The sequence below is a fragment of the Herpailurus yagouaroundi genome, unplaced genomic scaffold (genome assembly GCF_014898765.1).
Source record: "Herpailurus yagouaroundi ecotype Mexico unplaced genomic scaffold, PumYag 184, whole genome shotgun sequence".
Lineage (NCBI taxonomy): Eukaryota > Metazoa > Chordata > Mammalia > Carnivora > Felidae > Herpailurus > Herpailurus yagouaroundi.
The window spans coordinates 21,033,836-21,060,196 of NW_024412415.1; the positions used below are offsets into that span (position 1 = coordinate 21,033,836).

General features: G+C 35.5%; 1 protein-coding gene across 5 annotated transcripts in view; it reads right to left on the reverse strand.

The window, feature by feature from the left end:
- The window catches only part of CCPG1 (cell cycle progression 1), a 42,474-nt gene that overhangs the window by 13,944 nt on the left and 2,169 nt on the right, over window positions 1-26,361 (reverse strand). For all 5 annotated transcript variants that reach the window (XM_040492746.1, XM_040492745.1, XM_040492743.1 and 2 more), the window contains exons 2-5: window positions 7,009-7,077; window positions 4,623-4,743; window positions 2,905-2,981; window positions 1,854-2,052 (exon numbers count right to left, since the gene is read on the reverse strand). In XM_040492746.1, coding sequence (XP_040348680.1) covers window positions 1,854-2,052; window positions 2,905-2,981; window positions 4,623-4,743; window positions 7,009-7,068 — 457 coding nt within the window. In that variant the 5' untranslated portion in view covers window positions 7,069-7,077. The remainder of the gene's footprint in view (window positions 1-1,853; window positions 2,053-2,904; window positions 2,982-4,622; window positions 4,744-7,008; window positions 7,078-26,361) is intronic.

Below are 26,361 nucleotides of genomic sequence, written 5' to 3' on the forward strand. Positions count from 1 at the left end.
TTTACAATCACGCCTTTTAAAAAAAACATATGCAATACAAACTTTTCTACAGCTACCAACTTTGCTTTCTTGGGGGAGAATCCTCTGGCAGCAGTGGACAGTATTCTCAAATAAACAAAAAGTATATTGTCCCAAGAATCTAATTTAGAAGAAGAAAAAACCCGAAGATGAAATCCTACAGAGATGGAGAAGGGAAAGGAAAATCAAAATAACCAGGAAATAGGCAGTCAGGAATTAAACCAAGAAAAATAGGAGATAAGAGAGAGAAAACAAGACTCTTAGCAATGGATTTCTATATAGTATTTTCAACGTAATCCAAAATGTCCTTTTTTCTTATTACTTTGTAATACTTTATTGAAATAACTTACTCCTTTCGGAGAGATAGCAATGGATAAAAATACTCCTAATAAAATATTTCTCTTAACTGAAACTGTAAAATCCCCAAGAAGTCCAAGTTCAGAATGGAGATAAAAACTAGAATAATGTGCTTTGAAGTGTCCAAATTCCTGAGAAAAATTTTTATAGCATCAATTTCTTAGATGTCTGATTGGACTCTTCTGCTACTCCTGCTTCAATGTGACTACTTTTTCTGGCCCATGAATATTCTCAAATTAAACCAGCATCTATAGTTTTCCAAAAAAAGGAAGGATGGAAAGAAAGAAGACTACTTGAATACAGCATGAATCCTGGATTTAAACAAAATAAAATCTAATGAACAAAAAAGGTTCTAAAATCATTTCATTAGTCCTTGTAATAAATGTACTACGTATACATTCTGGCAAAGGCTGACCACCACTAAGAATGCCAGTTGAGTATTTAAATATTTGAATGAAAAGCTTTTGTATACTAACTGAAAATAACTCACCATTAAACGAGATAGCTAAAAATCTCTACTTGACATTTTTTTAGCTTAAAGTGGAATAAGAGAAATTCCATTTGTCTGATTCTGGCAAATGTTAAGTAGTAAAGAATGGTAAATTCTAAGAAAATGATCCAAAATAGACACGTCCCTATTTTTCCATCAAATTAGGACATTTTGGAATCCCTTAGCAGTGCACCAACTTGTCTTTCCCACAATTCATCCTTGAGCTACTGCTCAAGTTATTGGTTAATAAGTGTGAGTTAATTCCAGGTCTGTTTATCTTCCAGTAACTTTGTGTCTAAATATTCATGTCCATGTGAAAAGACGTTATTATATACATGCCTCCAAATGAGCCAAAGAAATATAGAAAGGAATTAGCTCAGTAACTCACATTTTAACTTCCAAATCATTATCTGAACAGTAGGCATGAACTGCATTAATAATATGACTTATATTAGGAACCTTTCATAACTCAATTTAAAATGAAAGATACAAAGGTCAGAGGCTTTGGGATGCTGCTGTGCTGCCAGCTCTTTGAACCCTGTTTAGCACATAGTAGCATCCAATAAATGTTTGTTAAATGATTAATAACTGAAAGAATCTAAAAGACTTCAATTAATAAACTTATTTCTAGAATATAAAATTTGTACCACTGTAAGTAGAAACCTTAACTTTCTCCTGTTTTTAGTTACAATGGCACAATCTCCCACCCTTAAAGATGTAAAAAATGTATCAAATGCATTTGAGTGTTTCAGACAGTAACAAATCTCCTTGAAGATATTTTTTTCATCTTTCACTTAATAAAAGATGTTGTTATTTATTGTTATAGCAATTGTACTCTAAGTCCTACAATGTAAGAAAACACCAGATTTAATAGTAGGTTTTACAAAAAAAATCTCAAATATATTAAAAACTTGACCATTATATATATAAAAGGTGGTCATAGGAGAACTTAAGTCTGTCATCAGTGTATTCTTTATGCAGTTCTTACCAGTTTCTGGCTGACAGAATGTATACTGGCTGCTAGAAGAAGAGCCCATGTTAAAGTCTTCTGGACTCTGTGCTTCTTCAACAATTATAGCTTCCTGATTTCCCATTTCTTCTAACTTAGGTGGCTCAAGGGTAACAATATCAGAATCATCACTGACAGTTCCAAAATAGACATGGTCTTCCGACGACTTTTCTTCTCTCTGAGGAATAATTTTAAAAACAGTAAATTTAACAATTATTTAAGAGCCTTATGTTTTCTATGCAGTTCAAAGTGTACAACAGTACTAAGTGCTATGGTAATTTAGGCTTAAAATAAAAGATATGAGCCCTGCCCAAAAGACAAAGATTACTCAGGAGTAGACTCATCTTTCAGATTGAAAACACCATCAACCCCCTTGACGATTATCTCTGTCAGAATTAGATCAAACTGCTGCCTAATTTTCATGGGCTACAGAAACTAAAAAGCTCACCTTTAAAACACAAGGACCATGGAAAAGAGGATTCATTTCTCACCAGTTCCATGGGTTTATTCGAGCATAATTCTATAGTCAGGAAGCCCGTAAAAGACTGATTACAAATTTCTCTGGTTGCATATGTAATAAATTTCAATAGCTATGCCATGTAAAAATCATATAAACTAGTTTTATCTAGAAGTCAAGTAAAACACCAAAAAACAAGATTTTGTTTGTTCTCAAATTTAAAAATGAATCTTCATTTTTAGAGATCAGTCCTAATAACTTAATTTCTCAGTATAATTCAAGAATGTAATCTACTTCAAAGTAAAATTATATTAGAGAGTAAATGAACAGATCTTTCACACATTCCCAAGAAATTACTTTTCTAAATTAAAAGGCATTTCACTTAAGAGTTGAAACAGAAGCTAACGCTAATCACAAAAGTGACCAATCTGTGGAATCTCAAAATTTTTAATAAATGTTGCATAATTCAAAGAGGAATAAAAGTATAACTAGAAAGGGAAACCTTAATTATTCCTTAATATTCCCTAAGGAATATTGCTTACCATATATCCACAGAGTAAAACATATGTTTACCTCAAGTGCCGACTTCGTTTCCTCCAAAGCTGGATAAGCAGTTTCTCCCATTAACACTGTGCCATTTTGGCTACTCTCTGATATAAAGCAAAGATCAATTCAATCAATTATACTTAACTGACTTTTTATAGGCCACATATATTATAATCTGAGTACATAAAATCTATTCCTAATTTTGTAAGTGGATTTAATGAAATGTCATATACAATCATAACATCACTCTACTGTTGCTAAAAAGATCTCTGTATTTCAAATATAATTATTTGAAATTGTCAGAGGATAATTTTAGATACCGAACTGAACTCATTTAAATTCTACTAAAAAAACAATACAATCTCTAAGTAAACAACATAATCTCTACTGTACAATACCAAAGTACTAAATTTAAGGTGTTTGTAAAAATTTGTTAATATGGGAAAACATTTTTCAGACATCTGATGGTACATTTCCTGAACTCTTAGTTTATTCAGAATTCCTAAAAGTAGCACTATTCTAATGACTGTCAATACCTGGTAACTCAACAAACAAAACTACAGCTTCAAATTATGAGTTCTTTGCCATGAAAAGGACTATAAAAAATAAGGATTCAAAAGAACACAGAAAAACAAAATGTCACTACAGGAGATATATTTTATAAGAAACTCCTCAAAGAAAAAAATGTACAAAAAAACCCCTAGAGTTCATACAATTCTATTTTTCATACAAAAGGCTATAAAATTTTCATAGAAGTTAAAAATATTAAAATAATACATGATAAACATAAATTTTATGCACAGCCAAGAACATATACCAAATGTTATATGCATTTGCATATTTTATTACATTAATTTAAGAAGATTATTATTAATTTTATCAATTTTTATGTATAGCAGTTATCTCCAGATAAAAAGAATTAAGGGTGACTTAAAATTTGTTTTGTTCATCATTTTTTTCTGTCATTAATGTGTGTATTTCTCATAGAATTTAGTCCCTCCAAAAAAAACAGAGGAGGAAAAAAAAGAAAAACTTTGCCATCTGTATGTGTTACATAGCCCCTAATAGAGTATTAATCTGAAATGAAGTCTTTCAGCAAAGGTGGACTTGGGTCCAAGAACTCCCAAGGAAGTCTGGAAATACTTTTACATATGTGAGTATGTGTATTTCTTGGGAGAAAAATCTGACCTATCAAAGATGAGGATCACTGTTCAAATGAGAATAATCAATACACAGGCTGAAAACAAGATTAACAGGTATAAACCATCATTACTTCTAGACATGACGCATCCACTTTATTCTCCTGAGGAGAATATGTTCTATTTACATTTTAATGCAATTTTTAAAAACTGTTTAAGAAGTCATTTAAAAATGAAGAGTAAAGCAGTTAAATGCCTTTTTTTTACCACCTCTTACCAAAAGTAATTTGAAGTGGGACGCTAACTAGAAAAGAGTTTAGTAAATCTCTTGTATTTTGTACATCACTAGTCTTAAAATTAGTAGTGTTTAGTTACTGGTTACACTTGCATTATCAAAGAGTTTATACGGAGGCTGAAATACATACTACAGCTGCAAATAAACCACTGGTTGGTGTCACTACCCAATCCACACGAAAATTTTAGTCATTTAGTGACCGTATCTGATTAGCCAGAAAGGCTGCCTGACTAGAAAGAATGCAAGATTCACACTATTGTTCACACATCCTATTTAAAAAAAATAAAATCAGACTCCTTTTAACATCGTACCTCCTTCCTCTGATTGCAATACTTGTAGCTCCTCTTGCTCTAAAGATGTGCATTCTGGAGCAAGCTCACAGCTGTCACTGGCTGTGCCACGTTCAGAATTCACCATCTCTATATCAGACCCCTAGGGAAAAAATGATCATCAGTTATATGTCTACCAAATCAAGCTCAAAGCTGGGTTTCACTACATGTAGATGCTTCCATTGTTAAAAGTCCTGGATGCTGCCATACTTCAAAGGGAACAGTATCTAATCTGACTACCTTTTATTCAATTTAGTCCATAATGGCCTAAACAGCAGAATGGAATCACAGGGTTAGATTCTAAGAGAAGTCAGCCAAAAGTCAAATGCTGTACTCTATTTTATAAGCCCAAGCAATTAATTTGATCAGAGGGTAGGTTTTCAAGCTTTGCTATTTCTATGAATTTACTTCTACTCAACATTTATGAAGGTACTATGCAAGGCACTTTGCCATGTGTTATGAAGTATAAAAACCTCAATTCCAAAATTCAAATTTGCAACCTATTCAGAGAAATTTCCACATGCAAATAACTATTTACTATGGCAATGCAGAACTAAAAGTCTAAAGGCAAGGATTAAAATGTATCTATAGAATTGATGGAGTAAATTTTCTCTATAAAATTTTAGATTATTCTTTATTCTTCCAAGGTTGTCCTCCCTACTTTGATGTCAACTACCTTCTCTTTAAGAAAATAGTGGATCTTACAGTTTTTTCTCATATCTTAATTAGTAAAATAAAGTTAACCACTAAGTTGATTCTACCTATCCTCATGCCCCTCCTCTCCCAATTTTTTGTGATTTACTGATCCATGAAACTGAAAGGTCTAAGTTCTCCTAATATACATAACTCAAAACAGCAAAAATTAAAAGAATTCATTAAAGGAGTAGGTTTTGAGTTTAGTCCTAAGGAGAATTCTGAATGTTAAGACTCTGGGAATGCCTAAAGTGGTAGGGAAATGACAGAAACAGGGTAGGGCTGAATTGGGGACTGCAAGGGACACAGGTTCTGGCCTAAAACAGAATGGTAGCAATGGAAAAGGAAAGGAAACACATGTAAGAGACATTAGCAAGAAAGAGTAGAACTGGATAACTAGATACAGAGGGAAGAGGGATGAAAATACGTATCTGATCTACTCTGTGACAAGATTATCTCCAACAGAAGCACCCTAATGACACACTTGGCTAAGTGCATGAGAGGCTTCCTGCCTTGCTTCACAATGCAGAATCCTAAGTAAGACTCCCACAGCTTCCTTGTTCCTATAATGTTAATTATCCTTGAAGGAAAAGTTACTGCTATGGGAGCTGATCTAAGCTTTGTATAAAACAGGTTAAAAACAGAAAAGTCACTTATTTAAAAAAGAAACCACCCCAATCTCAATTGGTACAGCTGCTATTAAATTTTCCAACTATACTACAGAAAAAAAAAAAAATCCTTCTTTGGTTAATAGTGATTTTTAGAAGACAGGAGTAACCAACTGTCTAAGCCTTAAATTATCAAAGTAATTATAAAAAATACCATTTAAAACTTTTATTAGTCAAGGAAAACAAGTCAAGCCTTAAGAGATCCTAAAAACAAATAGGAAAACTGTAGACAAATCCATTAAAACTTTAAATATAGATGACTTTTAACTTATTGCTTCTATTTATCAGTATTTTATGATTTTTCTACAATGAACATATACTACCAATGTGGAAAAGAAATTAATGCTTATTATATAGTCATATAACATCATACTTCTGTAAGAATATTCATTTTTTTAAAGAGTTCTGGCCATAGCCTTGTTTCTGTCAAGTTCTGCTAATAACATAACATAACATAACATAACATAACATAACATAGCATACCAAAAGTAGAACATATGTTCTCCATGCTCCTTTCTGGTGTGTTTTAATGCAGCCAACATTTCCTAGTTATAAAATTTGGCCAAATTACTTAACCTCTCTAATCTCTAGTTTTCTCAACTATGAAATGAGAATGAAAACAATCTATACCACAGACGGTTGTTTACAATTCTATGAGAATGTAGGTAAGGTGCAGGCCCTACACAATAATAAACCTTCAATAAATATTTGCCTAATGTCTCAAAGCTGAGGAAAGCAATGTACTATAATGCAAAAGATACTGCTCGTTAAGAGTTTTCAGCAGTGAAGTTTAATATGGGTGCAAAAGTGTCCAAGCTATGGACAATGGAACCTTAGGCTTCAACATAAAAAAATAATGGCCTTCAAAAAGCCCAGCTTACACCACTAACACTGTAATATTACAAATTGCCTTATTTGTATTAAATAGCATTAAAAGTATTAATAGCATATTAAATATTAAGGTATTAAATAGCATACCTCATATATTGACGTATTAAATAGCATACCTCATGATTGATGACAGTCCAACCACAAGATGAATCACTGTCACTGGAATTTTCAGACATTTTTCAGGTCTACAAATATAAAAATATATTGACATGTGGCGTATATTTTTAAAAATTCTATAGGAAGCACTACATGTGATCTAGTATGAAAAGTGGCTTGCTGCCTTCCAGGTGAAACTGAGACAACCCACCCACAGAATTATCATACAGGGCATATAACTGCATATTTCTATGAACAAATACAACCAAACTTTTAAGACAAGAGAACCTCCTCAGTTAGACTATACGGACAGTCATATTGTTGGAATAAAGAAATAAAGTCTGAAAGAAAATGTAGGATTTGGCCAGGCAGAACTGAAGGGAAAGGAGCAGCCAATTTGACTCTGTGAGTAAATCAAGGGTTGAGAGACCAAATAGAGGAAGAGCTCCCAGGCCAAGCAAAATGAAGTCTATTGTGTTGGCAACATGAAGCAATATAGATTTTTCAAGCAGGGAAAGAATACGATCAAACAGTTTTTATGAAAATAACTATGTCAGCAATACTCCACCTGAATTAAAATAAAGCAGGGGGAAGGGGGAGACCAGAAATGGGTTAGAAACTTGAGGTCATTGACAATAACCCAGACTCAAGTCCTAAAGCAGTATATATATTGGTCACTCTACCTGGTTTGTTCTCCCCTTTCTACCTGAAACTCCTATTTAAACTTCAAAACCAAGCTAATCAAATGATATTTTACTGACTTCATTCAACATATTTAAGTCCTATAAATGCTATTATTGTACATACACTGAGAACACATTAAATTCAAGTTGAATTAGCATTTCTAACAGAATGCTAATGCAGATAGTTCAATATGGAAACAGTGCTCATTTACAAACAGGCCAAAAAATATTGGTCTGAATCTTCTATTAGTGATTCTGGAAAAATTAACATTTTAAAATGAAAAAATATAAAGAAGTGCTTGGCCACTAATAATATAAAAATTAGCATGTATTCAGACAAATTACTCAAAACCTAAAATGAGATACAAAGATGACTGTGTGACTTATACTGTCATGCTAGAGCATTTTCTAGTAAGTCACCTGATTATTTGATTTCCTACTTGCAACTGATTAAGGCCCAGGCAGTTTATAACTCCATAAATGTAAAGGTAAACTATTCCAGTAGAGAAGATTACCCCAAAGGCTATAGCACTCCATATTAAGCTATTATACAATTCCCAATTCCTCATTGAACCAGTTTTTATGAGTTTAAAAAAAAAAAAACTTTGATACATTACTATTTGTACTTGAATTCTTTTATAACAATTTGAAAATTATGAGCTGACATATGAGACTACACAAAAACTGAGCAATTAACTTCACAGGAGGAAAGAGGAATGGTCAAAGAAGTCTTTATGAGGTTACAATGTTTTTTAGACATGGGAGACAGCAAGTTTTAATTGAATTAGTTGCCAAAATTTAAAAGTTGAGAGATTTCACAAAAAAATAAAGTTGTTTCCCCTTTAGAGATGACACTGGATGTCCCAAAAGAACAGAAAAAGCATTACAGAGCAAAAACAAAGGCAGAAAAAAAACTAAATATGAAAGTTCTAAGCAAGGCAATTAATCTGCCATGAGTGGAATGTTAAAAGAAATCAGGTATGAATCTTTAAAAGTGCATATATTAAGATGAGGTAGCAAGCAATTAAAGAGCCCTAGACCTGGGAGATGCAAGCCATCAGAGCAATACTCCCTGGAGAAGATGAGTATACATTTAACCAGGATTCATGAATGGGAAGGAACAAAGAAAGGACAGGGTTAGGAAAGATTTGAAAAGACATCAAAGATTTTTGTTTTAAAGGATTTAATAACCAAATACAGAAGGGAGAGAGTGTTGGTAGGATAACTCCCAGGTTTCTGGTTTAAGTGACTGGGTAGTTGGAAAAACCATGGAACAAGAAGTAGGATAAAGAAAACTACCTGAGGCCTAAACATTCTTCCTTCCTGTGAAAGCTTCTAACCTCCTTTATAACCCACGTTTCTCAATACTGCTTCATCTCACCTCTGAGACTTACCAGTGCTTTACTTTCTTAATAATCTTCCAAAACTTGGGGGGTGATTATGAAACCCAGAGATATTTAGTGTGTACATATCTCCTACTTTTCTCTAGGTAATTTCCATTTAAACGGCTCTTTTAAACAGGTAGTTCCTAGCTTTCGTTTTCTAACAAAGTACTCTAGTAGCTCAGGTGTTCAAATTAACAGCCAACATTTCAAAATAAAGTTATATACATTGCTAAACTGGAACAACTTGAGCATATTTGAGATTTTCAAATCAAGGAGCCCCATTAAATCAGGCCCCAGTTTAATTCTTAGTTTACTCATCTGGAAGGAAGGACAAATTTGACATCCAGTCCAAATGAGAAAAAAAGATTCCCTACTGGACATAACACCAGAGAAACAGTTTGGTTAAGTAGAATTCAGAGCCTTACTAAAGAACCCACTTAAGTCAGCAATTCTCAAAAAGTTGGGTGCACTGCAATTAAAGCAAAATTTTAAAAACTGAGCCCCACCCTAAACACACTGACTCTAAAAGGTGCCATTGTATATGAACCTCCTCATTCGTCAGTGACCTTCCTAAGATGATAATTTTATTATATTATTCCTTTAACATGCTAAGATTTTCATACTGTCTTCAGGGTAATGCCCAAAGGTACTGAATATCTAATGTTTCATCTCTAGCATCTCATCCTCACTCCATTCATTCCCTCTTTGCTCAGACTTTGATACCCTAAAAGGCTTGACATTGCAGATATTCTGATCAGTTCCCTAGCCCCTTACCTCAACCCAAACTCCTGTGCCCGTCCTTCCTATCTCATCCCCAAAGACTAGTATTTTCCCTAATCTACCACTTAAGAGAATGCTGTGCTGTAATTGCTTATTTACTTGCCTATTATATAATCCCAACACACAAGCACAGTGCTTGACACATATTAGGTACTCAAAAAGAAGAAAGGCAGATTGCTGGATGATGATGCAGTTAGTAACACAAGTCTAAACTGTTCAAGGAAATCAAAATTCTGGAGGGACCCATGAGGTTGCTCTCCCATTATTTTGACCAAAGGTAAAGGCACAAACTCCTCCCATTTTAAGAGCATTACTAATAATTTAGAAATATGCAGTTTATGGGAAGTTACAAAGGCATAAATAATCATACAAAGTTATAAAGTTAAGGTGCTTTATGAAGATGATAAACTTGAAGCACTTTTCTAGACCCAGGCTTCCTTTCAGTCTTGAGTAGTTTCTTTGTCATACATTTCCCATTGCTTAGGCTTCTTGGGCATTTCAAATATAACATCTACAAGACTTAAAATCATCTTCCTGCTGTTCTTCCTATTTTTGCTAACTCAGAGAACAGCATTAGCCAAAAACAATCTGGCTATAAGGAAAAGCCACAAAATATCAACCCCTAGATTTAGGATAGCTAAAACTTCACCTTGACCCCAAAATCCACTCTTACCCCAACTTCATCATTTCCCACTTCAGTTAAGGTAACAGCTCCCTCATGGATCTCTAACATGTGATCAATTCCCTTCCAGTCACTCCTTTACAAGGCTGCCTACACTAAGTTTATCCAAAAACATAAATCTAATCATTTGAACTACTCAAATCACTTAAAATTAGTCTCCACTGCCTTCCAGATAAAACCCAAAGTCTGTAATAAGAGATTCCAGAATAGGAGACATCATTTAAATGGACTCTCTCACCTCGCAATATGTTAAGATTTTGTATGTAGAACTCTATTGAAGAGAATCTGACAGTAAGTATTACAAGCACATGGTATCACCAGAGAATACAGCACAAGCTGGTGATGATAGGATGTAAATTTACTCCATGGAGTCTCATCTCATTTATGAAGCTACTTACAGCAGAAAGACCAATTCTACATGGGTATAATTACACATTCTTCAGCAGACAGGAGGCCTAAGGTGATTACCATTTTAAATTCATTCCTTTACCAATCTGTTCAACATTTATCAAGTATCTAGGCACTTGCTAGGTATTGAAAATACCATACACCAAAGTAAAAAACAGACAGGAGTCTTGCCTCCTGGGGCTTGAATTCTATTCATAGTTGAGTATTTTGAACTGCATCTGAGCCCTGTGATGGAGGAAAGCAAGGAACACTGAAAAATCTCCCAGTCCTGCTTTGTCTTCTGACAAATGACTAAATGCAAAAGGACCAACCTTCCCTCACAAATCCCAGGTTAAGAGTCACTTCCACCTCTCCTCATGATTCCCTTGTTTACTTGCCCTTATAAAACCCCTTGGTTTCCTCTCTCTTTGAGATGTTTCTCATTAATGAACTTTCTCTATATTGCAATAGCCTGAATTAAAATCATCAATTATACTGTGCATTTCATCTTCCACAATGGAGACATTCAATAAACAATACATAAACAGCTAGAATACACAGTATATTTGATGCTATATTTCTAACTATGAAGAAAAACAAGAGAGGAGTACAGAAAATCCAAAGTTGGAAGGGACTGATTTTTAAAAACATAGTCAGGAAAAGCTTCATTAAGAAAAGTATATTTGAGCAAATATTTGAATAGGTGAGGCAATCCTTATGCGGTTAACTGGGGAAAGAGCATTTCTGACCAAACTGCAGGTACAAAGTTGGAATGAAGCCTGCCTCCATCTCTGAGGAACAGCAATGAGGCCTGTGTGGTAGAGAAGAGTGGCCTGAAAAGAAAGCAGGAAAAGATGAGGACAGAGGGCTAACAAGCACGTAGAGCCTTATAGATCCTATGACTTTATAGCTTTTTACTCGGAGTTAAAGTAAGAGTCACAGAAAATTTTTGAGGAAAGAAAGAAAACATTCTGGTAGCCTTCTTTAGACAGCACTGTGGGGGAGAGCAAAGGCAGAAGCAGGAAGATCATTTACAAAGCTACAATATCCAGCTGATAAATTATGGTAGTTTGGACCAGGGTGGTAGCCATAAAGATAATCAGAAGTGGACAGATAACACAAATATATTCTGAAGGTACAGCTAAGTAACGACACTTCCAATATACTGAATATAGGGTGTGAGAGAGGAGTCCTGGCCTAAGCAAATACAAAAACCAAATTGCCACTGAGACAGGAAAGACTTCAAAAGCAGTAGGTTATGAAAAGAAAACTGGTGAACTATTTTGGGGCATGTTAAATTTGAGACAGCGATTATCACATCCAAGTGGAAACATCAAGCAGGAAGCTGGAGACTGAGTTTAGGGGAATTATGGGCTAAAGACATAAAACACTTCAGGTGACAGTTGGCAAAAGTAATAACAGCAACGTTAATTTTATCTCAGAAAGTATAACTGGATTGAGTGTTACCTGATATGATGGTGCCCCTCATCCTTCCTGAGTAGCTACATTTTACTATGGAAAAGGGTAAGGTTTCCTATCACCATATCTTCTAGAATTAGACATGATGGAGAAGAATGGGAGCATTATTCTCCCACATGTCTATAATTCCAATGTAAGCCAACCAATGGGCTGTCAGCAAAGGTCTCAAAAGTGCTGCTGTGCTATAAGTGGGATCAAAGATAAGGCAGTCTAGATAGCTTTCAAGAATCCATTTCAAAAATGTTTTTCAGGGGCGCCTGGGTGGCTCAGTCGGTTGAGCGTCGACTTCAGCTCAGGTCACGATCTCGCAGTTCGTGAGTTTGAGCCCCGTGTCGGGCTCTGGGCTGATGGCTCAGAGCCTGGAGCCTGTTTCCGATTCTGTGTCTCCCTCTCTCTCTGCTCCTCCCCCGTTCATGCTCTGTCTCTCTCTGTCTCAAAAATAAATAAACATTAAAAAAAATTTTTTTTAATGTTTTTCAAAGGAACTTTCACCTCCCCAAAAGGATATCAAAATGCCTGCTTTAAACCAGACTTCATCATGAGAAAGGGAAGAGGATTCAACATCCCAACTAATAAAAAATTTTTAAACACCCTTTATATTTAATTTTTTCTCCAATAACAACTCTTCAGAAATATTTTAAATGAGCCTATCTTGATCTGAAACATAAGTATTTCATTCATTGAGTCAGCATATACTTCTTGAGCAAGTACTATGTGCCATGCATGAATTATTCCAAGTGATGGGGATACAGCACAGCAGGGTGCAAAACACCAGGACCTTCCCTGAAGAGTTCACATTCTAGGGCTACACACAAGCAGAATATATGGTAAGTCAGTTGGTGGCTAATAACTGTGGAGAAAAATAAAGCACGAAGGGGGAAAACTGAATGTAGGGATTGGAGGATAGGGATCAGAATAAGATTAGGTAAGGTTAGGGAAAGTCTCCTACCAAAATATGAGGGCAACTATTTCTCCATAACCTCAAAACACTAACAACCATCGTTAATGTCTGATCATCTCCTGAGCAAAAACTATCTTATTTTAATGCACATTCCCCAGATAACTTAGTGGGGTTGTATATCTTTCCCAATGTTTACTGACTATCCTTATTTCCTTTTCTGTAGATTATCTCATGTTCTTATGTTCACTTTCTTATTGGATTATCTTTATTGATCTGAAGTTCTTTAAATTGGGTCACAAAATAATTCACTATTACACCCTTCACAAATATTTTCTTCTAAAATGCTTCAGTTTTTTAAAAATACCTTCTATCATAAATTTTATGCAGTCAAATACAGAGGATGGAGAACAGGGTGTTCTTTAGAACACCTATATTATATATCTTGCTTGCTCTTAAAAAGTCTTTCCTAATCCAAGGATGACAAAACTATTCTCCTATATTTTCTATTAGGACTTTCTCAGTTTGGGCTTTACATGTAACTGTTTAAATCTATACATCTGGATTTTTTTCCCTTTTGGTGTGAGAAAATATCCCAATTATGGAAATTTCATACTTTTTCTATGATTTGAAATGCCAGTTTTTATTATGTAAAGTTCTATAGGGACACTTGGGTGGCTCAGTCAGTTAAGTGTCTAACTTCAGCTCAGGTCATGATCTCATGGTTCCTGAGTTCAAGCCCTGCATCAGGCTCTGTGCTGACAGCTCAGAGCCTGGAGTCAGTTTCGGATTCTGTATCTCCCTTGCTCTCTGTCCCTCCCCCACTGTCACTCTGTCTCTCTCTCAAAAATAGACATTAAAAAAAATGTTTTTTTAAGTTCTATACATTTATGAATCAATTTCTGTAGTCTCCATTCTGTTCCACTGATCTATATTCCTGTACCAATGCTGTTTTAATTATTATGGTACTTGTCACTTTCTCTAGTACCATTTTTCAACACTTTGCTTACTCCCTTCATAAACATATATAAACACCCAAAACAATTATATACAGGCAAAGATGAAACTGACGGCAGGTTACATACAATACTTACTCCAATCTGACCTTGAGAATACCTATTCTCTACAAACAGTCAAACCCTTTACAGAGAAATTCAGAAACTTTCACTATCTGGGAATCACTTAAGTCTCCCTCCTGAACTATCTCACCTGGTCAAAGTAATCTACTTACTATGTCTCCTGAATACAGAATGGACACTCATTCATCCATGTCTTCACTTACTCAAGTTACACTTCCTGGAATGCTTTCCTCCTCCTTTCTTCTCATTTCTATACTTAATGCTCAGCTCTCCTCCATGAAATTTTCCTAGATCAGTTTCTGACACAATGGTCTCTACTCCTGAGTCTTCAGCATTTACGTCTTACTTCTTAGCACAACTTGCCTAATGTAGTTTGTGTCACTTTTTTCCTTGAGTTACTCTGCTTGTTAGTATGATGTTCAAGGCTTTGTTTGATAAAGAGCTTCAACTTTAGCTCCACCCCTAAACTTGCCTGTGTTAAACTGAGCATAGTTATGAGTATTTTTTTAATGCTGTGTATTTTCAAAAGGGATTTAGAGCCACTAAAATCACTACCTACCACAGTGAAGAGGTCGAAACAGAAAAGCTTAAGAAATCCATTATCATCTACCAATTTCACCCACTCTTCAACTTCCAAATGAAGTCTCTAGCAGCAAGGAAAGAAAATTTGATGAAACCTAATGCCACATCACCCCAGTGGTCTGACCATGTTACTGTACTTCTCAATTCTAAAAAGACCTCTTACAAAAGCATAGCAAAAATCTATTGTAAAAAATGAAAGTCTCCAGCTGGAGCTGGCTTCTGTATCACTTCATCTTACATTCAGCAGTCAGAGACAATACTCTTGTATCTATCAGGAGACCAGCCTTCCTGGTGTAATACTGAGGATGCTCTCAATTAAGTCTTAAAGACAGTGAAGTCTAGTTCAGATCTACGCAAAGGCATTTTACTCTAACTCTGTAGCACAGACAGCCCTCATAAAAGTGCCACACCTTAACATTACCAACATCAATTTTGCTTTGTTGTGATGCCACTGATGTACATTAAGAATCACTTTATTTTTTTTTTCCAAAAGTTTTTTAATATTTATTTATTTCTGGAAGACAGAGACAGAGTGCAAGCAAGGGAGGGGCAGAGAGACAGAGACACAGAATCCGAAGCAGGCTCCATGCTCCTAGCTGTCAGCACAGAGCCCAACAGCGGGCTTGAACCCACGAAGTATGGGATCATGACCTGGAACAAAGCTGTACACTTAACCGAATGAGCCACCCAGGCACCCCAAGAGTCGCTTTAAAAAAGTCCTACTGCGGGGCGCCTGGGTGGCGCAGTCGGTTAAGCGTCCGACTTCAGCCAGGTCACGATCTCCCGGTCCGTGAGTTCGAGCCCCGCGTCAGGCTCTGGGCTGATGGCTCAGAGCCTGGAGCCTGTTTCCGATTCTATGTCTCCCTCTCTCTGCCCCTCCCCTGTTCATGCTCTGTCTCTGTCCCAAAAATAAATAAACGTTGAAAAAAGTCCTACTGAGGGGCGCCCGGGTGGCTCAGTCGGTTAAGCGTCCGACTTCAGCCAGGTCACGATCTCGCGGTCCGGGAGTTCGAGCCCCGCGTCAGGCTCTGGGCTGATGGCTCAGAGCCTGGAGCCTGTTTCCGATTCTGTGTCTCCCTCTCTCTCTGCCCCTCCCCCGTTTATGCTCTGTCTCTCTCTGTCCCAAAAATAAATAAACGTTGAAAAAAAATTTTTTTAATAAAAAAATAAAAAAAAAAGTCCTACTGAACTCATTATCTTGTTCCTTGAAATTGTTAGTAAGCACATACTTCACTACATTTTCAAGCATCTTCTTTACAAAAAAAATCAGTAGAAATTTCTGACTTTAGTGTTAGAAGAACTGAGCTTATCCTGAACAGGTGGCTTCAGTAACTGAAGAGTTTTCCCTCTTGATAGCTAGCCTTGGTAAATAATATAGACCTCATAATGTATATTTTGAGTAGAGGAATATCTTCATCCCTGGTTCCATTTCATAATTCCTACCATTATGCTCTCTGTCTCATTTTTCTCTTCTACCTGTGTTACCTTCTTCTATTTTGTCTACCTCAATAAGGTGCTTCAGCCCTGTGGCAACAAGATAAATTCATTCATTCACGTTCATTCAGCAAATATTTATTAAACATCAACTATATGACACTGTTCTAAATCCTTTTGTTTTAAATATTATCATTTAGGGGCTCAAAACAGGTTTTGATTAGGCAAAATGCAAGGTGAGTACAAACAGAAGCAAAACATGCAGATAAGATGGGGAGGGTATTTCAGGCAAAATGAAGAGCATGTACAAAGGCAATAAAAGGAACAGACAAAGAAAATCTTCCTCAACAGTGGTGGTACATACAGTTTATATTTGCTGCAAATTTCATTTTTTAAGTTTTACTTTTAATTTATATCCAAGTTAGTCAGCATACAGTGCATTGACTTCAGAAGTACAATCCAGTGATTCATCCCCTAATGTAACACCAGTGTTCATCCCAACCAGTGTCCTTAATGCCCCTTGCCCATTTAGCCCATCCCCCTACCTATGCCCCCTCCGGCAACCCTCAGTTTGTTCTCTATATTTAAGAGTCTCTTGTGTTTTGTCTCCCTCCCTGTTTTTACATTATTTTTGCTTCCCTTCCCTTATGTTCATCTGTTTTGTATCTTAAATTCCACCATTCATGAGTGGAAGAGATTTTCTTTCTCTAATTTCACTTAGCATAATACACTCTGGTTCCATCCACGTTGTTGCAAACAGCAGGATTTCATTCTTTTTGATTCCCATATAATGCTTCATTGTATATATATTCCACATCTTATCCATTCATCCTTCAGTGGACATTTGGGCTCTTTCCATACTTAAGCTATTGTTGATAGCGCTGCTATAAATGTTGGGGTGTATGTGCTCCCTCAAAACAGCACACCTGTATCACTTGGATACTTACTGCAATTGCTGGATTGTAGGGTAGTTCTATTTTTAATTTTTTGAGGAAACTCCATACTGTGTTCTAGAGTGGTTGCACCAGTTTGCATTCCCACCAGTAGTGCAAAAGGGTTCCTTTCTCTGCATCCTCACCAGCATCTGACAGGTGTGAGGTGGTATCTCATTGTGTTTTTGATTTTTATTTCCCTGATGATGAGTGATGTTGAGCATCTTTTCACGTGTCTGTTAGCCACCTGGATGTCTTGGCTTTGGAAAAGTGTCTATTCATGTCTCTTTCTCATTTCTTCACTGGGTTGTTTTTTGAGTGTTGAGTTTGATAAACTCTTTACAGATTTTGGATACTAACCCTTTATCTGATATGGCATTTGTAAGTATCTTCTCCCATTCCATCAGTTGCTTTTTAGTTTTGCTGATTGTTTCCTTTGCTGTGCAGAAGCTTTTTATCTTGATGAGGTCCCAATAGTTCATGTTTGCTTTTGTTTCCCTTGCCTCTGGAGACGTGTGGAGCAAGAAGTTGCTGCAGCCAAGGTCAAAGAGGTTTTTGCCTGCTTTCTCAAGGATTTTGATGGTTTCCTATCTTACGTTTAGGTCTTTCATCTGCTTTGAGTTTATTTTTGTATATGCTGTAAGAAAGTGATCCAGGTTCATTCTTCTACATGTCACTATCCAGTTTTCCCAACACCATTTCCTAAAGAAACTGTCTTTATCCCATTGGATATTCTTTCCTGTTTTGTCAAAGATTAGTTGGCCATACGTTTATGGATCTATTTTTGGGTTCTCTATTCTGTTCCATTGATCTGTGTGTCTGTTTTTGTGCCAGTAACATACTGTCTTGATGATTACAGCTTTATAATACATCTTAAAGTCCAGAATTGTGATGTCTCCAGCTTAGGTTTTTTGTTTGTTTGTTTTCAGGATTGCTTTGGCTATTCGGGGTCTTTTCTGGTTCCATACAAATTTTAGTATGGTTTGTTCCAGCTCTGTGAAGAATGCTGGTGTTATTTTGATAGGGATTGCATTGAATATGCAGATTGCTTTGGGTAGTATCAACATTTTAACGTCTGTTCTTCCAATCCATGAGCATGGAATATTTTTCCATTTTTGTGTGTTCTTCAATTTCTTTCAAGAGCTTTCTATAGTTTTCAGTGTTGTTATCCATGGATAATATATACCCTAACAGTAGTTTACACCGAAGTGAAATTGAGGCCCAAGAGAGAATCTTTGCTTTATTAATTTTCCAGCTTCTGGATCTCACTCTCCCAGCTTTTCTCATGCAACAATAAAGCAGACTACAAGTAATTTCTCTCCCTGCTTTCAGTTTTCAGGATGCCCCACAAAGGATCAGGAAAGAACCCCCTCTCGTTAAAAATAATAATGGTATAATTATAAAATGGTATAATAATAATAATAAATGCTCAGCAAATAATGCAGTTAGGTTTCTCCCCCAATACTATAAACATGGAGGAGGTCAGAAAAAGGTGTTGAGGATCTTCTGAAACTGATTTTTCCATCACCACTGCACAACTTCATTTAACAGACCATGGAGTTAAATCCTTTTGGAATGATGAAAAAAGAAAAAAAAAAGATTTTTCACCTCTTTGGTTAGGTTTACTCCTAGGTATTTTATGGGTTTTTTAATGGTTTTTGGTGCAATTATAAATGGGATCAATTCTTTGATTTCCCTTTCTGCCGATTCATTATTGGTGTATAGAAATGCCACTGATTTCTGTGCACTGATTTTATATCCTGTGACTTTGCTGAATTCACGGGTCAGTCCTAGCAGTTTTTTAGTGGAGTCTTTTGGGTTTTCCATATAGAGTATCACATCACCTGAGAAGAGTGAAAGTCTGACTTCCTCCTAGCCAATTTGGATGCCTTTTATTCCTTTGTGTTGTCTGATTGCTGAGGCTAGGGCTTCCAATACTATGTTGAAAAGCAGTGGCAAGAGTGGACATCCTGTCATGTTCCTGACCGTCTCTCAGTTTTTCCCCACTGAGGATGATATTAGCCATAGGTCTTGAGGTATGATCCTCCTATCCCTACTTTCTTGAGGGTTTTATCAAGAAAGGATGCTGTATATTGTCAAATGCTTTCTCTGCATCTACTAAGAGGATCATGTGGTTCTTATTCTTTCTTTTATCAATGTGATGTTATCACATTGATTGATTTACGGATATTGAACCAGACCTGCATCCCAGGTATAAATCCCACTTGATCATGGTGAATAATTCTTTTAATGTATCGTTGGATCCGGTTGGCTAGTATCTTAAGAATTTTTGCATCCATGTTCATCAGGGAAATTGGTCTGTAGCTCTCCTTTTTAGTGGGGTCTTTGGTTTTGGAATCAAGATAATGCTGGCCTCAGAGAATGAGTTTGGAAGTTTTCCTCCATTTCTATTTTTTGGAATGCCTTCAAAAGAATAGGTGTTAACTCTTCTATAAATGTTTGGTAGAATTCCCCTGGAAAGCCATCCAGCCCTAGACTCTTGTTTTTTGGGAGATTTTTGATTACTAATTCGATTTCTTTACTGGTTATGGGTCTGTTCTAATTTTCTGTTTCTTCCTGTTTCAGTTTTGGTAGTTTATATGTTTCCAGGAATTTGTCCATTTATTCCAGATTGCCCATTTTATTGGCATATAATTGCTCATAATATTCTCTTATTACTGTTTGTATTTGTGCAGTATTGGTTGTGATCTCTCCTCTTTCATTCTTGATTTTATTTATTTAGGTCCTTTCCTTTTTCTTTTTGATCAAACTTGCTAGGGGGTTATCAATTTTGTTAATTCTTTCAAAGAACCAGCTCCTGGTTTCACTGATCTGTTCCTTTGTTTTGGTTTTGATAGCATTGATTTCTGCTCTAATCTTTGTTATTTCCTGTCTTCTGCTGGTTTGAGGTTTTATTTGCTGTTCTTTTTCCAGCTCTTTAAAGTGTAAGGTTAGGTTGTATATGTGTGGCCTTTCTTCCTTCTTTAGGAAGGCGTGGATTGCTATATACTTCCCTCTTATGACCGCCTTTGCTGCATCCCAGAGCTTTTGGGCTGTGGTGTCATCGTTTTCATTGGCTTCCATGTACTTTTTATTTCCTCTTTAATTTCTTGGTTAACCCATTCATTCTTTAGTAGGATGTTCTTTAATCTCCAAGTATTCGTTGTCTTTCCAATTTTTTTCTTGTGGTTGATTCTCAGTTTCATAGTATTGTGGTCTGAAAATACCTGCAAATTGTAAATGTACCTGGGATATATCCTTCCAAACATTTTATATAAGCATTGGGGTCAAAAAGTATCCTACTTTACTCTTTCCAATTAGCTGTTTAACAAACTTCTTAATGTTTAAAAATTATTCAAAAATGACTTTAATGACTAAAAAATGTAGTGTTATATTTATCATAGTTTATTATCCTATTAATGGATGTTTAAGTTGTTGATGGGTTTTTTTTATCATCAATGAAAAAGAGTGATGCAAGAAAAAAGTCATCTAAGGCTTTTAGTGTCTAATAAAGATGGTTCTGTCACTATACTTTATGGTAATTTGGCAGATTCACATTTTAAAAAGTTACACTGACATAAATATTTCTGTAGTTAGATGGTGAGAAATCTCTTTCAGGAACTAAGTAGTCTTCAATAGGTTCACTGTGGGAGGAATGAACTCTCCACTGTATTTGCTTTCTTTTTTCAAAGTAGTCTAACCTTAAGTGATGGGTCAGTTTACACTTTTACCATCTACAGTGTCGACCTCATTTTGGTCCCCAAATTCTAGCAATAAATAAACCTAGCTTAGGAGACCAGTTCAGCCAGTAAGCCTTTGTGCTATTGGAAGCAGAAGTACTACCCTAGGGGAAGTTGATTTCAAGGCTTACTGGCTAGAATGGTCACGAAAACCTTTTATTTGAAAAAGACTTAGAAAAAAAAAAGAAAGAAAAGAAAAAGGAAAAGACTAAGTTTCTGTAGGACTTTTAAACTGCTACAGCCGATAAATCTTGCAACGTATTTTCAGCAAGCAAAGGCCAAAACTAAGTGGCTTTCCAAAAGCATCAAGGAACAAAAAATTTGACAGGCAATTCTGAATATGGAACTAAATGCTGGCTATCATTCTGGATGCTCACAACACAGCACAGAAGCTTCCCACTATTGATGTAGAAGGTAGAGGATCAAAGAGACACAGAAATACAGCCACTTTCATATAAAATATTTCCAAATTAAAAAAGAAAGCAAATTGCATTGTTCTCCCTATCCTGCATCCCAAAGGAAAAAACTCAGTTTTTGCCAAGTTGCATCATTCAGGAACACAACCTCCACATTCATAAACATGATGTTACAAAAGACTTTCAATGTCATCTTTTGTTTCCCTTGTAAAAGATAAGCATTATTAATATACAGCTTCTTAAAACTTTTAAGACCACCTGGTAAAATAGGGCTAAATATTTAAATGTACAAAATGAAACAACAAAAAGAATCAAAGAAATTGGAAAACAGCTTTATAATCCAGAGGTAAAGATGATCTTTTTCTGGGGCACCAGGGTAGCTCAGTCGGTTAAGTATCCAACTCTTGATTTCAACTCAGCTCATGATCTCAGAGTTCACACAAGTTTGGGCCCCACATACAGCTCTGTGCTAACAGTGCAGAGCCTACTTGGGATTCTCTCTCTTCCTCTCTCTATGCCCATTCCCACTCAGGTTCCTCTCTGTCTCAAAATAAATAAATGTTAAAAAATATATATATATCTTTTTCTAAGCTTTACACAAAACCCAGAAATTGTAAAGGAAATTATATAAAAATATACACTTGTTTGCCAAAAGTAACAATATGTAAAAGTGAATGATATACTGGGAAAATATGAGACATGTATGCAAGAGTTTTCAAAACACTTCAAGTGCACCAATAACCAATAAGAAAAAAGGTTAAAGCACTGAGTGGAAAATTTAGCAAGGAACATGCTCAAGCAATTTTTAAAACACATAAAGTAGTGTAAAAAGAGAAACAAGATTATTTTAATGCCTAACAAATTAACAAAGACTAAACAGGTTAGCAGGTTGGATAAGATATCGGGAAATAGGCATTGCACACAGGGGAAGTGTATACTGTTATCTTTCAGTGATGTTTTTAAATTTTAAAAGTAATCTCTACATCCCATGTGGGGCTTGAACTCATGATTCTGAGACCAAGAGCCACATCCTCTTCCAACTGAGCTAGCCAGGCACCCCTCCTTTCACTGATAGGCAGAAAACCTGTGACCCACCAATTCCATTTCATTTCCTATTTATTTCATTTCTAGGAATTTATCTGACAGAAATGCTAACATGAGTATGAAAATATATACACAAGGGGCACCTGGGTGGCTCAGTCAGTTAAGTCTCCAACTTTGGGTCAGGTCATAATCTCACAGTTTGTGAGTTCCAGTTCCACATGGGGCTCTCTGCTGTCAGCACCAGGCTTGCTTTAGATCCTCTGTCCCCCTCTGTCTCTCTGCCTCTCACCCACTTGTGTGCGCACATACACACAAGCTCTCTCTCAAAAATAAACATTTAAAAAATTGTTTAAAAATTAAAAAAATATATATACACACGTGTAAGAATGGTTGACGGAGTAATTTTTACAATATAAAATTAGAAAGTAAAATGCCCACCAAGAATGAATTTATTAAAATTAAAATTTGTAACATCTATAATTAACACAGCCAATAAAAGATCAAGTAGATCAACATGCCTTGGCATGGAGAGGTATCATTAAAAAAAGCGAGACAGAATAATATGTATAACAAAATGCTATTTATATTAACCTATGTGTGACATTAAAATTTCAGAGTATCTTTCAAATCTAAAAAAAATAAAATTATATGTAATATATCTGCTAAATTTTCAATGACCATTATTACCTTTATAGTCAGCAGAAAATAAACACTTTTTAAAAATGAAAAGACAGGGGCGCCTGGGTGGTGCAGTCGGTTGAGTGTCCGACTTCAGCCAGGTCACGATCTCGCGGTCCGTGCTTTCGAGCCCTGCGTCAGGCTCTGGGCTGATGGCTCAGGGCCTGGAGCCTGTTTCCGATTCTGTGTCTCCCTCTCTCTCTGCCCCTCCCCCGTTCATGCTCTGTCTCTCTCTGTCCCAAAAATAAATAAAAAACGCTGGGAAAAAAAAAATGAAAAGACAAACCCAATTTTAAGCATAGTATATGACTGATACAAATCCAATCATCTTCTGGATGACCAGTTTCTTCAAAACAAGTTAAAGGGCTTAAGGGAGTCATAGAAAAATGTTTACTATCTGAGGTATGAGAAGTTTACTATGGAAAACTGACACTAGAAAAGACAGCATTACTCAGGGCTTTGATGAGTCCACAGTGCAATAATTACACCATTAAGATGTGGGTCCTACGGCTGCCCTGACTCTTGGTTACTATATTCATCATGTGAGTGGATGCAAAGATAAACAAACATAACCGATCTTTGTAAGTAACCCTCTCCTAGTTCTAATGGAATGGAATTTCATTTAAAACACTGAAATCTATCACTAAAAATAGGTATCTGGGAAAAATTCTAGAACAGAGTAGTAATTTCACATTATCCACACCCAAAAAGAGGCACCAACACTGTTACATACAGCAGAGTACAGCAGATTAACCTTTGGATCTAGAAAATAAATTCTCTAAGAAGTGAATCAATACACAGTTTCTTCACAAATTTCCTTCTATGATGTAACAGGGAAACAAAAGCAACTACTGCCATATTCAAAGATAAAAGTATTCTATTTTTGCCTCAATCTAAAAGAAGCCACACCTTTGATCAAAAGTTTGAAATGGGGTAAACATTATGAATTCAAACTTCAAACACTATGATGAAATTAAGATGTCTGTTAGCATATAAACATTCCCTTCACCAGTATTCTCATTCTAAGAAAAAAAATCTGAGATTGTTATATCTTAATTCTGGAAGAGCCCAAAAGAGCCAATAAATACATAAACTTGACCAGGCTCCATACTCACTTGGGGACCATGAGCCTCTGGTGGCCCCTTTTTTCCTTTTATGAATAAATATATAAATAAAACTGTTGGGTTTTGTCTTTTTGTTCTCCTTTATTCTCAAATTTTTTAAAAAATAATTTATTTTTGCTTGTTAAAAAATAAATATTCATCATATATCTATACTTTTTCTTTGTCCTAATTTTATGAAAAACAAAGGGATTTTACACTTTCCTTGTTTTCCATTTTTAAAAATATAGAATTAAATATACATCCATTGTTACTTTTTAGTAGTAATATTAGAAAATATTAGTAAAGATACTGAGTTATCAACTAATCATATAAACAGCTGTTACCAACCCAGGATACATAATGTATTTCTTTGCCTTTCACTTTCATATATATTTACTTACAGTCCTTAAAAAGTTTCTAAAAGACTTTTTTGCTTTAATATTCTATATGTCCATCTTACTGAAGTTAATCTCAAGGGTCAGATGCTATAATAGGCAGTGCTGATTTCCCAAGAAGGTGTCTAAGCTGTAAACTATTTCTGAAAGACCAAGGCTTACACATGCAATGTATCTCTCAGAGGACCTACAATTTCATATACAGTGTAAGCTCACTGTTATGAGCCTGTTATGAAATCAACTTAAACCAACATTTTAGAACATTAAACACATTTAGAACATTAAAAACATCCACTTCCTACTGTTAGAAGTTAGAATGATATGATGTGCAATTAAAAAAAAAAAATCAAAACCAAAATTAAAAGCCCAACCATAAAAGCACACTAAAGTTTCAGGACCTTTAATGCAGAAGAGTGCAAAGTCACAGTCAGACCAAGGGCCAGGTTTCCTTCAACCTAGAAAAAGCCAAAAGTTCTACCAAAATATCAAAGTAATACCCCATTTGACATTTTCCATCAAACTTTCCTGTCAAAAAATACATTATCACATTATCATCGCACTTCAAATGCATAATATATTTTTATGTAAATGTTACTTTATGTAGACCAATAATACTATGCATGCATAGATCACTCTGCCACTTACAAAGTAATATCTTTTTCATATCTGATTTAATCTTCACAAATACCCTAAGAAGTAATGCAACCAGCTATTATGTACAATGTACACAGGGAAACAAAAGAGATTCATAAATTATGTGCTCAACATCATTAAACATCCTGACTCCCAATCCAATGCTCTTTTTACATGTCATCACATTGGTAACATGAACTAGAAGGTTTTAGGGTTGTGATTTATGGACAAACACTAAAGAAAAATTAGATTTCTGATTTACTGTAATGGAGGAAAATCTTTGACTCACTTTACTCATTTTTTAATACTTCCTTCAGAAAACCCTACTGGCCCTTCTTTAAACACACACCAGAAGCCCTTTTTTAAAAAAAGAAAATCCCTAAACTTACCAGTTAACTGCAATCCTTCTCACATTAAAGGGCTAAGTTTCATCTTAGAACTCAAACTGTAAACTTTTTTCAAGTTTATCTGATGCAATACATTGGACATATCCTTTGAAACACATTCATATCTCTAAATTGTTTTAATCTAGTCAAAACTGTAAAACTGCCACAAGGAAGTTCTTGAAAATAGAAGTTATCACATACATTATGGCAACTTCCTCACCTAACCACACATAACATGCAAACAATCCAGCCTCTAGTAGTTCTGCATTGTTAGATGAGTCTGCATTTTCTGTTTTAAGATATCCTGGGCTTAACAGGCCTTGCTGCTGTGTCCATGTTCTTTACATGTCAGAAACTACTGCTCTAGGATCTTAGCAGTTCATACTCACCTAGCTTTTTTAAATGTTTATTTAACTTGGATAAGAATACAACTACACAGCCTAGACTACAGTACCGTGGAAGCAGTTAGTAACTCAAACATGTTAATCAATTATGTTTCTTATGTCCAGTACATGGACCCAGATATCTAGTAAGATATTGAGGCAACACAATACACAAAATATACAAAATTAAAAAGTACAAAATAGTGAAAAGGATTTGGAATTTGAGGAGGAAGCAAAGCTCCAAAGAACAATCTAAGGAAATATAATATGACTA